The 15,520-nt window shown below is 42.7% G+C and overlaps 1 protein-coding gene across 3 annotated transcripts in view; it reads right to left on the reverse strand.

The window, feature by feature from the left end:
- Positions 1-686: 686 nt before the first annotated feature.
- SLX4 (SLX4 structure-specific endonuclease subunit) overlaps positions 687-15,520 on the reverse strand; it is a 97,212-nt gene continuing 82,378 nt past the window's right edge. For all 3 annotated transcript variants that reach the window (XM_073636572.1, XM_073636571.1, XM_073636573.1), the window contains one exon: positions 687-2,372. In XM_073636572.1, the coding sequence (XP_073492673.1) occupies positions 2,045-2,372 (328 nt within the window). In that variant the 3' untranslated portion in view covers positions 687-2,044. The remainder of the gene's footprint in view (positions 2,373-15,520) is intronic.

Genomic DNA, 15,520 nt, shown 5'->3' on the forward strand with positions numbered 1-15,520 from the left:
CCGGCGTCATCAGATGACGCCGGTTTGTTTACATGTGATCGCTCCGTCATTTGACGGAGCGATCACATGGTAAACGGCCGCGATCAGCGGCCATTTACCGGGATCTGTGATGCGCCGGGTCCTGTGGACCCGGCGATCACGGATGCTCTCGAGTGCGCGCCCTAGGGGGCGCGCGAGAGCAGAATTCTGGGAGGACGTCCCTGGACGTCCTCCCAGAGTTAAACAACCGCCCTGTAGCCGTCATTTGGCTATGGGCCGGTTGTTAAGTGGTTAATGAGGAAAAAAATGAATTTAAATTATTTTAGCAAATGGCTGCAATATAACAAAGAGTGAAACATTTAAGGGGGTCTGAATACTTACCGTCCCCACTGTAGGTTTCAGGAACTTAACAGAATGGGAGATAATTGAGATAAAGTTCATTTTTAAAATGAGACATTTTCCTACCCACAGCTGACTTCCTGTTCTGTAATACCAATTATAATTTAGGATAATGTCATCATAGGTGTCAAAGAAAACAACACATTATTTGATTAAACATTTAAATCTTAGTCAAATTCATACAAAAATGTTTGACAGGAAGCTAAATCTGAACTAAAAAAAGGGGTCAGTTTTTTAAATCACTCTAATAAAGGTACTATACACCGAAATAGAAAAACACAGCAAGGAAATAAGAATTTCAAGGAAAATGCTGTATCATGTACATTATTTATTGTGAGCAAGGGACCAGAATGGCTATAGCTTATGCATCCAAGGGCAGTCATACCCTCTGTATCCCCTGATAATCATCCGCTAAGGCTTTAAGTAAATATCTGGGTAAAATAAAAATGTATCGAGTACATCTCTGCAATACACGCACATATCCCCATGTTGTATGGCTTAAATGCTGCAACTACATAAAAAATACCTGGATATGCCAGAAATCCAGGGTGCTCCTAGCTTCTTGCAGTAGGCTGACAACTTTCCTTCTGCTGCACTAAAATCTCAAGCAGTGTTGTCAGCCCTGCCACACTACATAAGACCTTCTACTTATGTTATGGAGATTAGGAGATGAGGAGGTGATCTGTAGTCTAACAGGAGAGACCTGCGTAGGGCTGGCAACATTGGAGTTTCAGAGGCAGTATTTCAGTTCACATAGGAAGTTAGGAACTGTATTTTTACAGATTTATAGGTATTTTTCTGTAGAGGTTTTAGAGAAAAAACATGGGGAGATATGCAAGTATTGCAGAGGCGTACTTAAAGTGTTCTTTTAAAGTTCATGTTGACCAGACATTCCCTTTTAGGGCCATTGCTAAAGCATAATTGTGCTCTTCTGAAGTGCAACCAGTCATTATAACATTCATATTTATTACATATAAAATCCAAACCAAAACAGCCATCACGTTATTTTTTTTTCTTTAAAATCCATATACATAGTTTGATACACAATTACATTATATATTTACATTGATGGAATAACCCCTCTGTCTTAAAATGTCAGTCCACCTAAAACTGCAATTCCTGGTTAGATGATGAACTGAATTAATTCAACTGTTTTCTTATATCTCTCTGGGACCTTGCAGCAAAATCTCAGCACTTGAGTTCCCAGCTCCTCCTACCTTCTATAGCAGTGTTTCTCAACTCCAGTCCTCAAGGCGCCCCAACAGGTCATGTTTTCAGGCTTTGCATTATTTTTCACAGGAGATTTAATCAGTTTCACTGCCTTAGTAATCACCACAGCTGAGGGAAATCGTGAAAACATGACCTGTTGGGGCTCCGAGAACTGGAGTTGTGAAACACTGTTTTACAGACATGAGTTTCCCTGTTGTATTTTTAATTAATTTCACATTATGGAGAATACAACAGGCACATATAAACAACCACAGCAGCAGTAAGTCTCTATATTAAATGTAGGAAAAGTTGAGACTTTGATCAGGGATCTTGCTGATGGAACCCCTTAAGAGATATATATATATATATATGAAATAAAATAGTGATTGATCAGGTACACCAGTGTCCACCCATAGTCAACTTATCAGTTTTTGGAGGGCTGACCCTTTAAAACAATTCAGTAACGCTTTCCTGCTTTCCTCTTTCCGCGGCTCTTCTTCTCCTTCCGTGCGGTGGCAGTTGTGAAAGTCACACAGTGAGCATCCAGAAAGTCCAATAGCTTCCCAGCAGCTATCTTAATCCCATTCTGCTTAAGCTCGGCATGAAGGGCTGCCAGGTCCAGAGGCTGGTAGAGCAAGATACGCTTATGTAAATCAGGACGATCTTCTATAAACTTTCTCACTGCTTCGGCTGTCAGCGCCTCTTTGTTGGCTGCTTGAGAAGCCGGCACCATCTCCTCATCGTCTTCATCTGCAAACGCAGTTTCAAACTCATTGGTGTTGGAACTGTAGAGAGAGGTGGTACATTTTACAAACCAACAATGGCCCATGTATTAACATAATGGAGGGGAAAAACTTTAGTAAAAGCAACTTCTGGCCCTCTGGCAGTCTTAAAGATTGTTTTTTTTTTTTTTTTAAACTCTCAAAAAATATTGGTTGGTGTTCTGGGCGCAGAGATCGGTCTACATAAGCTCATGAGTCTAATGGGCTGCTGCCCCTTGTAGAAAGTGGAAAATACCCTTCAGGGCAGAGTGACAGTGTACCTGCGTGTGGACATGCTTCCCATCCCCTTAAAGCAGTATTAAACCCAAAAACAAGCATTTATTATATTGCAGGTTCAAAATTCTTAGATGCGATGGCTGCATTAGTTTTCATTTTTAAGATTTCTCTCCTTTATTTTCAACTGACGATCCTTGCTTCACGGCTCCTGCAGGAATTCTACCCTGTCACTTTCAGTGGGGTTAGCACCTGCCAAACGCGACCTATTCAAGTGAATGGGGTTGCTCTGCAAGCACCCTGAAGCTGCATGCAATGCACGCAGTTGTGGCATGCTAGTGTGATATTCAAGGGGTTAAAGCAGGCGGTAAGCATATGACACAAAGCCTCCTCACTGCCTGTCAAATGCTCTCTGAACAGTGTTCCAAACGCAGATCACTCCTATTAAAGCAAAGCACGTGTGAACAAGTCCTTAATGTGTCATTACCTGTCGGGTAACTTTTCAGCATCTACCAAAGACTCAAACATAAGTTTTGAGTGGACGTCCATGCAAAAACTAAAATCCCTGCATCTATAGACACCACCGATCTAGCACTAACCTATCTAGAACGATCTGACTCGATCTCCAGCGGCGGAAGCTCTGCAGAGAACATGGCAGACAATGGCTGTGAAATGAAATAGTATACATGCCTTTTTGGAAGCTGCTCCGACCCGATCAGACCCGATCCCACGCTGAGCTGTCGGCGACGGCTTCTCTGTGGAGGCCGGTGCAGGGGACACAAATGACAACGAATGTGTGACGTCACTTCCCATTCATTTCACAGCCGTTGTCGGCCATGTTCTCTGCAGAGCTTCCGCTGCTGGAGATCAGATTGGATCGGACTGAACAAAGGTATGTACTGTATACTCATTTTTTTTTTTTTTACAGGGATAGACAGGTTAGTGTTAGATTGGTGGTATCTATAGATGCAGGGATTTTAGTTTTTGCCAGGACTTCCACTTTAAGGGAGAAGCAAAACCCTCAAAGTTTTAAGGCTCCAGCCTATACAGATCATAGACCATTTTCTCTGAAACTATACAACTATAGGCTTAAAGTGACACTAAACCGTTTTTTTTTTTTTTTTTTTTAAATAACAAATATTTCATACTTACCTCCATTGTGCAGTTCGTTTTGCACAGAGTGGCCATGAACCTCATCTTCTGGGGTCCCCTGGCGGCGCTCGCGGCTCCTCCTCGCATCGGTAAACCCCCAGGGAGAAGCGCTCTCAGTGGGGGGGGGGGGGGGGTTACCTTGCGGGAGAGCACCCAAGTACCAGCATTTGCTTCTGTGGAAACAGAATGCCGGACTCAGCCCCGCTCCCAGCATCATTGCATTTGATTGACAGCAGCGGGAGCCAATGGCTGCATTGCTATCAATCTATCCAATCAAGAGCCGAGAACCCCGGGCAGAGAGGTACAGCGTGTCTCCACCGAGGGATTGAAGGGCTCAGGTGAGTAAAATGGGGGGGCTAGGGGGCCGGTCACTGTCAGAAATTTTTTTTCACCTTAATGCAAGACTTGACCCTATATAAATCTGCCCTTCTAAAATACAATTCCTGCCTCCATGCTGCCAAACAAGCCTACTTTGTCTCTCTTAATAATACTTTGTCATCCAGTCCCCATCGGCTCTTCTCAACCTTTAACTCTCTACTTCGTCCCCCACCCCCTCTACCCACTATCTCACTCGCTGCCCAAGAGATTGCCAATCACTTCAAAGACAAGATTGATGCAATTCGTGAGGACACCTCCACTGTACGTACATCTTCCCCACCCAACATACCTTGCCTAACAGCACATTCAACACTCTCTTCTTTTGAATTGGCTACTACTGAAGAGGTTACAAAACTTTTCTCAGATGCCCACCTAACCAATTGTCCCTTAGATCCTGTTCCCTCACAAATGCTACGGTCACCCTCTTCTTCTATCCTATGTTCCTTCACTCACATTCAATCTCTCCCTCTCTAGTTTCACCTTCCCCTCGCCTCTAAAACATGCGCAGATCACTCCCATACTTAAAAAGCCCTCACTGGACCCCATCAACCTAAACAACTTAAGACCCATCTCATTGCTCCCATTCACCTCTAAACTTCTAAAACGCTTAGTCTACAACCGTCTTGGCTCCTACCTCAGTGAAAAGAACCTTCCTGACCCTTTACAGTCTGGCTTTCGCTCGCAGCACTCCATGGAAACTGCCTTGCTAAAACTCACTAACGATTTACGAACTGCTAAAACCAACAGCCAGTAATCCATACTCCTCCTACTTGACCTCTCTGCGGCCTTTGATACTGTTGACCACCTGCTCCTTCTCAATAAACTATATTCCCTTGGCCTCCGAGATTCTGCTCTATCCTGGTTCTCTGTCTACCTATCACAGTGCTCCTTCAGTGTCACCTACAACTCTGTCTCCTCCTCTCCATTGCCTCATTCTGTGGGGGTCCCCCAAGGCTCTGTTCTTGGACCCCTTCTCTTCTCTATCTACACCTCCTCCCTTGGTCACTTGATAACTGCCCACGGCTTCCAATACCACTTATATGCCGATGACACCCAAATCTATCTGTCTACTCCTCACCTCACTCCTTCAGTCTCCTCTCGCATTACTAACTTACTGACATATCAGAATGGATGTCGCACCACTTCCGTAGCCTCCCTGGCGGTATGATTATGTGAGATTTTTGCGTCTCAAAGTGGTACAATTATTTTGCATAGAAATTTGGCACTTTATATTGTAGGCCTGTAATTCTTAGCAATAACACACTTAAATCTGTCCAAACAAGAGTCTAGTAGACATCCCGGGTATGATAAAGTTTGAAACACAAAATCATAAATTATAATATAATAAATAAATATAAAAAATAATAATATAATAATAATAAAATGAATTTCCCCATGATTCAGTATCGCTCAATTCTGCAAGTGTTCTAATTTACTATCGCTGTTTTCTAGCTGGTCTAAAACCACTTTTGACGTAAAGGGACACTTTTTGATTGCTATGGACAATCTCCAGTTTCCAGGCAAAGAATATAAAACTGCATGCAGGCGATTGGACAAAGCATTGGGGATAAAAGGGATGTGAAATGATTTCATACAGTAATGTAATCTGTAAGATTACACTGTACTGTATGTATTATGATTTTTATATTTTTTGAAGTTGCCGCCGAGCTCTGCCCCCCCAAGCGTCGCGGCGCTCGCAGGGAACGGAGCCTGGCACACAGAGGCTTCAGAGGGAGGACAGAGCCCGCAGACACCGCGGCGGGACATCACAGGATCCTGCAATGCAATCCCAAGCGTGGCTCGGGGTTACCGCTAATGGTACTGAAATTTAACCCCGAGCCACGCCAGAGAGGTTAAACTAAATCTCTCTAAAAGTGAGCTATTAATATTCCCCCCCGCCCCCCTCCATGACTTTTCCATCAAAATCAACAATGCAACTATCAGTCCCTCCCCCCACGCCAGGGTACTAAGTGTAATCCTAGACTCTGACTTGTCATTTCAGCCCCAAGTCCAATCGTTGTCAAAAGTTTGCAGAATTCACCTCCGTAACATCTCTAAAATTCACCCCTTTTTAACACATGAAACCACCAAGCTCTTCATTCACTACCTTGTTATCTCTTGCCTTGACTATTGCAACTTCCTTCTCATTGGCCCCGCGCCTCCATAGGCTATCCCCTCTTCAGTCTATCATGAATGCTGCTGCCAGACTTATCCACCTTACCAACTGCTCAGTGTCTGCCAACCCTCTCCTCCAATCCCTACACTGGCTCCCAATCACCAGCGAATTAAATTCAAAATACTAACCACAACATGCAAAGCCATTCACAACTCTGCCCCAAGCTACATCACTAATCTTGTCTCCAAATATCACCCAAATCGTCCTCTCCGCTCTTCTCAAGACCTCCTACTCTCAAGCTCTCTCTTCTCCTCCTCCTCCCATGCTCGTCCCCAGGATTTCTCCAGAGCCTCTCCCATCCTCTGAAACTTGCTACCTCCACCGATCCGGCTATCCCCTACTCTTGCTACCTTCAGGCGATCCTGAAAAATCATCTCTTCAGGAAAGCCTATCACGGCTCCAACTAATCTTCTACCACTTTCTAATCTACAACCTTTCGTATCACCTGCCCCACCCTATTAGATTGTAAGCTCTTCTGAGCAGGGTTCTCTTAATCCCCTTGTATTTTATTGTATTATAACTGTATTGTCTCCTTTTTATATTGTAAAGCGCTGCGTAAACTGTTGGCGCTATATAAATCCTGTATAATATTAATAATAAGATGCATTAAGGTGATAAAACACAAGGGTTTACAACCCCTTTAAAGCTAATAATTTCCCCTGTTGACACAATGTAATTTCATTTAAATTCAGTTAAATTTATGCTTCGTGTAATCTGTGAATGTGTCTCACCACGTGGGAGTAAAGATCTATGTAAATACTATTCTTACCCCGCAGTATCCCCTAAATCACGGACAGCTGAGTGACAGATGTCACGAGTTCAAAATTCTGCCTAATTATGATACACAGAGAGTGTGGCACATCACTGAGGAGGAGGATGAAGTCACCAAGGACACTGCAAAGATTCTTATCACTGCAGAAGTTTCAGGAAAGTGGCAATAACCCTTTTACTGCCAGAGGCTACTGACTCTTTAATGCTCACGCTATACCTCATTTGCATACCTAAATAATTTTTATAATTTTACTGTTGACATAAAAATATTTTATTTGGTACATAGTTTTAATAAAAAAACACTGCTGTGTTTTTACTATAGGCTGAAATAAATATGTAAACAAAAACATTGCTTTTATTTTTTAATTCACTATTATTTTATACTGTAATTGTATCTGACAGCTACAGAATTAAACAGAGGAACATTCCTATCTTCATGCTGCAAGACATCAGGATCATCAGTAACATAGTGATCACATGATTGGGTACCAATCAGTAATTGGCTGACTGGACCCAACAGTGGCAGACAGATCTGACAGGTACCTGTCAAAGGAGGACATAGATTAACATTTCCTCAGAACCGGGGAACAATCTTCTAAAGATTGTGGAAATGAAATAGGGTAAAAATGTGAAATATTTGAGTCTTATGGTAAATTCTGGCAGGCTATACAGCTCACTAGCTTCAAATACTTTTTTTTAGGGATTTTGACTGTGAAATCTTCCTGTGTGCCTTCCTTAACAGCTTAAGGTCCCCATACAAGGCTGGATTTTCTCACAGTCCACGTGGGTGTAGCTGAGAACACCGGTGAAAGATGATGCTGTTGCACCTCTCAAGACATTAAAAAAGACAGTGGTTAAAGTGGAACTTTTGTCAGAAACTTAAGTCCTGCTAGATTACTGCAGGGTGGCCCTTTTTGCAGGTATAGCTATGTAAAACATTAGAAATAAGTGTCCATACTGTTTAAAATCCAGTAATACATTGTCCCACTGTACATTCTCACTTGCTCTCTATTTTTCGGCCCTGTGCCAAAAATGTAGAGTCAATCTGCTGACAGCCTCAAGATTTACTGCTACTCAGGGGATCTGGGCTTCAGCAAAATGGCAACCTTCAGCAAGAAACAACAGGAACAATGCTGGAGGTGATTTACAGCGCACACTAACTTTAGTAGCATAATTATTTATGTGGAATCTATGTTCCTTGCTAAAGCAACTTTATTTTCTATCAAGTTACTATGGTTAAAGTTGTGCTTTAATGCAACAAAAGCCAAAATTCCAGATTAGGGTTCACTGGAATGAAAGTTCCAGATACATTTTATTTATTTACAATGATCAGGTCTGAAAAAAAGTTAGGTAAACATGGAATGTTTCATATGAATATTTTGTGTGTTAACATCAAGCTAGCAGCTGCAGCTTGCAGCCCCTTTTAAAGTTTTCCTCTCCTGTTGTGAAGAAAAAGCCTATGGGTTACAGAGCTCAATAGTCGCTTAATTTACACAGAAGTCAGTGAGTCAGAACTGTGAACTACTGATTTGCTCTGCCATGGATGTACCTAGTAGTAAGAGTAACACATGATAGTTTCTATTAATTATAGCTTCTCAGATAAATAAACAAATGATAACACACAAAAATAATAAAGGTGCAGAAGCAAAATTAAATTTGCAATACAGTGCATCCGGAAAGTATTCACAGCGCTTCACTTTTTCCACATTTTGTTATGTTACAGCCTTATTCCAAAATGTATTAAATTCATTCTTTTCCTCAAAATTCTACAAATACCGCATGTGACAATCTGAAAGAAGTTTGTTTGAAATCTTTGCAAATTTATATATATATATATATATATATATAAAAAAATCACATACACATAAGTATTCACAGCCTTTGTCATGACACTCAAAATTGAGCTCAGGTGCATCCTATTTCCACTGATCATCCTTGAAATGTTTCTTCAACTTGATTGGAGTCCACCTGTGGTAAATTCCGTTTATTGAACATGATTTGGAAAGGCACACACCTGTCTATATAAGGTCCCACAGTTAACAGTGCATGTCAGAGCACAAGCCAAGCCATGAAGTCTAAGGAATTGTCTGTAGACCTCCGAGACAGGATTGTATAGAGGCACAGATCTGAGGAAGAACACAGAAAAATGTCTGCAGCATTGAAGGTCCCAATGAGCACAGTGGCCTCCACCATCTGTAAATGAACTCTTCCAAGAGCGGGCCGCTCGGCCAAACTCGGTGAGTGGGGAGAAGGGTCTTAGTCAGGGAGGTGACCAAGAACCCGATGGTCACTCTGACAGAGCTCCAGCATTTCTCTGTGGAGAGATGAGAACCTTCCAAAAGAACAACCATCTCTGCAGCACTCCTCCAATCAGTCATGTATGGTAGAGTGGCCAAACAGAAGCCACTTCCCAGTAAAAGGCACATGATAGCCCGCTTGGAGTTGTTTGCCAAAAGGCACCTGAAGTACTCTCAGACCACGAGAAACAAAGTTCTCTGGTCTGATAACACAAAGATTCAACTCTTTGACCTGAATGGCAAGCGTCATTGCTGGAGGAAACCAGGCACCGCTCATCACCTGGCCAATACCATCCCTACAGTGAAGCATGGTGGTGGCAGCATCATGCTATGGGGATGTTTTTTAGCGGCAGAAACTGGGAGATTAGTCAGGATTGAGTGAAAGATGAATGCAGCAATGTACAGAGACATCCTTGAGCAAAACCTGCTCCAGAGTGCTCTGGACCACAGACTGGGGCAAAGGTTCATCTTCCAACAGGACAATGACCCTAAGCACACAGCCAAGATAACAAATGAGTGGCTACGGGACAACTCTGTGAATGTCCTTGAGTGGCCCAGCCAGAGCCCAGACTTGAAACCGATTGAACAGCTATAGAGAGATCTGAAAATGGCTGTGCACCGACGCTCCCCATCCAACCTGATGGAGCTTGAGAGGTCCTGCAAAGAAGAATGGGATAAACTGCCCAAAACAGGTGTGCCAAGCTTGTAGCATCATATTCAAAAAGACTTGAGACTGTAATTGGTGCCAAAGGTGCTTCAACAAAGTATTGAGCAAAGGATATACATGTCATTTTTTTTTTGTTTTTTATTTTAAATAAATTTGCAAAGATTTCAAACAAACTTCTTTCACGTTGTCATTATGGGGTATTGTTTGTAGAATTTTGAGGAAAATAATGAATTTAATCCATTTTGGAATAAGGCTGTAACGTAACAAAATGTGGAAAAAGTGAAGCACTGTGAATACTTACTGTATATACCTTGGGATGGCAGATCTATAAGACTCAAATCTAAGCATATGAACCTGCAAAGGCTGTCCACAATAAAAACCTTGATGAGAAAACAGTGGCCAGCTTTGGCCAAATTTGTCATGGCACTGGTGAAAAAAAGGAAGTAGTGTCTGGTCATGCATGGAAAATCTCTTCCAGAGATAGAGACCTGAGCAACTTACGAATGAAAGAGCTGTTCCCTTTTCCACGGGGAAGAGACAATATTAGTTCATCAATAGGCTCCATTCACATGTTGCTGTTTTCTATTGTTGATACTTTATTTTCTTGATGCTGCACATCACACAAGTCACCCAGGTGATGGCCAGACCATTGTTCCTATTTTATTGGACAGTTTACTGACTGGAATGGTGCAAGCTGATTGGAGAAAAGCAAACATGGCACCAATATTTAAAAAAGGGCTGAGACATCCCTGGGAACTACAGACCAGTTAGCCTAACATCAATAGTCTGCAAGTTATTGGGGGAGGGGGTGGGATGATAAGGGACTATATACAAGATTTTATTAATGAAAACAGTATCATTAGCAGTAATCAGCATGGATTCATGAAGACTCGTTCTTGCCAGACCAATCTATTAACCTTCTATGAAGACGTGAGCTGCCATCTAGATAGAGGAAGGCCTGTAGATGTGGTGTGTCTGGATTTTGCAAAGGCATTTGACACAGTTCCCCACAAGCGTTTACTGTACAAACTGAGGTCTGTCTGCATGGAACATAGGGCGAGTACCTGGATTGAAACTAGCTATAGTCCAATAGGTGGTAATAAATGGGGAGTACTCAGAATGGTCTGGTGTGGAAAGTGGGTTCCCCGGGGATCTGTCCTGGGACCAATCCTGTTTAATTTATTCATATACGATTTAGAGGATGGGATAAACACCTCAATCTCAGTATTTGTGGACAATACCAAATTAATCAGGGTAATAACTTCTATGCAGAATGTGGAGACCTTCCAAGAAGACCTAAACAAAATAATGGGACGGGCAACTACATGGCAAATGAGGTTAATGTTGAAAAATGTAAGGTAATGCATTTGGGTGTCAAAAATACCAATGCAAGTTGAAGGCTGGGGGGAGAACTTCTGGGGGAATCTAGGATGGAAAAGGACGAGGGGTCTTAGTAGATGACAGGCTCAGCAATAGCATGCAATGGCAGACAGGGGATTCACTCCAGAGATAAAATGATTACTCTCCAACTCTACAAGTCTCTGGTCTGGCCGCATCTTCAATATGCCGTCCAGTTCTGGGCACCAGTGCTCAGGAAGGATGTGCTGGAGAGAGTCCAGAGAAGGGCAATAAAGATAATTAAGGGAATAGAGGTCCTGCAAGCAGCATCTTTGGAGCGGTGTATACCGCTCCTCCACCACTCCTGCCCACTGAAATGAATGCGCACCGCTGCCGAAGCGCCTGCAAAGCGTTTCGGCAGCGGCACTTCAAAGCGCATTTAACCCCTTCCTCGGGCGCTAGCTGGGTTATAAGCACCCCGCTAGCAGCCGAATAGCGCCGCTAAAATTACGGTAAAGCACCGCTAAAACTAGCAGCGTTTTACCGTCAATGCCTGCCCGCTCCAGTGTGAGAGCAACCTTAAGTAATAAGTGATAAAGAAAATTTCTTACATTTAAATTATTATTAAACAAAACAAACCTCCAATCAGTTCACTTGTATGTATAATTTAGAATAAAAACTATATCTTAACCACTTCAATACCGGGCCAATTCTGACACTTTGCTCCTACATGTAAAAATCATAATTTTTTTGCTAGAAAATTACATAGAACCCCCAAACATTATATATGTTTTTTTAGCAAAGACCCTAGAGAATACAATGGCGGTTGTTGCAACTTTTTATCTCACACAGTATTTGCGCAGGAATTTTTCGAACGTGTTTTTTTGGGGAAAAAAACTGTTTTGTGTTTAAAAAAAAAAACAAAACAGTAAAGTTAGCCCAATGTTTTTGCATTTTGTGAAAGATGAAGTTACGCCGAGTAAATAGATACCTAACATGTCACGCTTCAAAATTGCACACGCTCGTGGAATGGCGCCAATGTTCGGTACTTAAAAATCCCCATAGGCGACGCTTGAAATTTTTTTACTGGTTACATGTTTTGAGTTACAGAGGAGGTCTAGGGCCAAAATGATTGCTCTCGCTCCAACGTTCGCGGCGATACCTCACATGTATGGTCTGAACACCGTTTTCATATGTGGGCGGGACTTACGTATGCGTTCGCTTCTGCGTGCGAGCACACGGGGACAGCGGCGCTTTAAAACATTTTTTTTTTTTTATTGTTAATTATATTTTATTTTTTTTATTTTGACACTTTTTTGAAAAAAAAAAATTGATCACTTTTATTCCTATTACAAGGAATGTAAACATCCCTTGTAATAGCAATATGACATGTCAGGTGCTCCTAATAGTGAGATATGGGGTCAATAAGACCCCATATCTCACCACTAGGCTGGGAAGCCTGAAATAAAAAAAATAAATAAATAAAACGATCGCCGCTTCCCAGCCGAAGCGGCGCCGTTTTTTTGAATGGAGAGGCCGGGCGTGACGTCATAACATCGCGCCCGGCCTCCGACGATCATAGAGACTCCGGGGACCATCTGGTCCGCCGGAAATCTCTATGATCTACATCCGGCGCATCCACTCTCCGCCTCACCGATCGTAACGGTGAGACGGAGCAAGCACCGGAGGAACGGCCGCTATGATCGTTCCTATGGTGTAGAGATTCGCCGGCTGAACCCGGCAATATCTGAATGATGTCTGTAACTTCAGGCATCATTCAGATATACCCGCCCAAAGCCCAGGACGTCATATGACGTCAGTGGGCTGGAAGTGGTTAAATATTAAATACACAAAAACAGGTAATCAAAACTTTTGGACAAAAAAAAAAATGGGCTAACTTTACTGCTTAGTTGTTTTTTTTAATTCATTAGTGTATTTTTTCCCCAAAAAATTGCGTTTGAAAGACCGCTGCGCAAATACCGTGTGACATAAAATATTGCAGCGACCGCTTTTATTCCCTAGGGCCTCTGCTAAAAAAAATATATATAATTTTTGGGGGTTCTAAGTGATTTTCTAGCAGAAAATACAGGATTTTTACTTGTAAACAACAAATGTCAGAAAAGATTTAGTCTTTAAATGGTTAAACTGAGAACTTCTACACAGTTTTTTTAGCTTCTTTTATCAGACTTGGCAGGCTGCCCAGAGAGGAGAGAAGTCGCTCCCTGCGAATCCAGTTTCCTGCATCGCAAACAACTCGCAGGCAGGTCATGCTGCCATATGCGAACTGCTGGGAATGTCAATAGAGAGCTAATGACACCCCAAAATCACTTCGCAGATCGCAGAGCGAACTGCAAATTCCGACATTGAACACCCATGTGATCCGATTCTGCTGCGGACCAAAAAAAGGGTCCTGTGCGAGTTTGGTCTGAATGGGGTGCAAATTCAGCCATACAATGTGTATGGCTGGGTTCTCATCGCACGTGATTTGCACTGCAGTGCGGTGCGAATCACATCCGATGTCGGACAGCACAGCAGTGTGAACCGGCCCTAAAACCTGCCTTGGCAGTGTGAAACCAACTGGAGTTGTGGGAAGCAGAGATGTCGGTACACAACTAGGGACCCTTTGAGGCATTTTAATAAAACATATCTAAATCCAACAAAATGTAATGTATTGCAGCTCACCAGTCCTTAGATGGAGTGGCTGTGTTTGATTTCTTTTTTAAACTAAGAATATTTTAAGCAAGTACAGAAAATACCTGTTGACCTTCCCGAAAATGTGGTGTACTTGTCATTCCTGTGAGTTTAAAGGAAAGCACAAACATCCTTATCTTTTTTTATAGTAGAGTAGATTAAAAGAGACGCATGGGTTTAAAAAACGCAAAACACACATAACTACCTAGGTGGATGCAGCATTGGTCCCCCACCGCCTCTAAGACTGAGAACTGAATGATCTAACACTGTTGATCGCTGAGTTCTTGGTCTGCAGGGAGTCAGTGAATGTCAGTGACAGGCTCTCTGTTCTGCAAACCCCCCCCAGCACTTCCTGGAATGCCAGACTGTGGAGGGGCAGGAGCGGCTGGCTCAGGCTCTAAACAGCTCCCTGAGAGGCTGAGCCAGCTGCCAGTCCAAGCAGGTGGGTGGATCCCAACTTTAAAGTCGGTATCTCTTCAGAGCCTGGACTGGCTCAGTGACTTCAGCCGACAGGGATCTTTATCCCACAGTCAGCTGAATATGGGTCACAGGAGTGCAGAACCTTCTGCAGAGTGCAGAAGAGAGTGCACTTCTGTGACCACAGGAGAACTAGGGCCAAAAGAGCTTTGGCCGTACCTCTGCTTTAAGGTAAATTTAGCATATCTGCAGTGTTTGTTGCATTGTATTAGTAGCTCACTGTTGGCTTTTACTTGCTTTCTTGAAGTGCTCTTTTAACTTGATTAAGCCCCGGTTCACACTGAATGCGCCTTTGAAATCGCACTACCAGCACGATTTCAAAGCCGTCGGTCATCCCGATTTCAAGTGCGAATTTTGGACATCTGTGCAATTTCGTGCACAGATGTCAATGCAAGTCGCACATGAAATCGCAAATATTGCAGGAACCTTTTTCAAAAGTCACAACGATTTGACCAATTCCATAGGTACAGAGTGCGATTTGTCATCACATGACAAGTTGCACTGGTGTGAACGGGGGCTTACAGTGAAATGCATTTTAATACTAATACAGTTTCAATAAAATTATAAATTACATGAATAGTTATCACCAGACAAATTGACACTGAAATCACCCTACCCTTGTACAACTGTATGAAAGGGTAGTTATATTCAATGTCTGCTCTGACATATGTCTCATTGTTTCATGTGACTAGTGTAAGTGGCATGAAATGAATCTGGGAACAAAGTGGTCGCAGAGAGTTTGCATGAATGTAAAGAACCCTCACCGCTGTTAAAGTTTAACCACTGTTAAAGTTTAACCACTGTTAAAGTTTTACTTCTGCGCTCACTCCCGCTGTGATTATACACAGCGGGAGCTGAGCGGCAGGTACCAGGGACTAGATGTCCACCGGCACCCGCTGATTCTTCAGTACACAAGCAGAAAGACAGTCTGCCTATGTAAACAAGGCAGATCGTCGTTCTGTCAGTAGGGAAGGCATGGATCCTGTGTTGC

The sequence above is a fragment of the Aquarana catesbeiana genome, linkage group LG06 (assembly GCF_042186555.1).
Source record: "Aquarana catesbeiana isolate 2022-GZ linkage group LG06, ASM4218655v1, whole genome shotgun sequence".
NCBI lineage: Eukaryota > Metazoa > Chordata > Amphibia > Anura > Ranidae > Aquarana > Aquarana catesbeiana.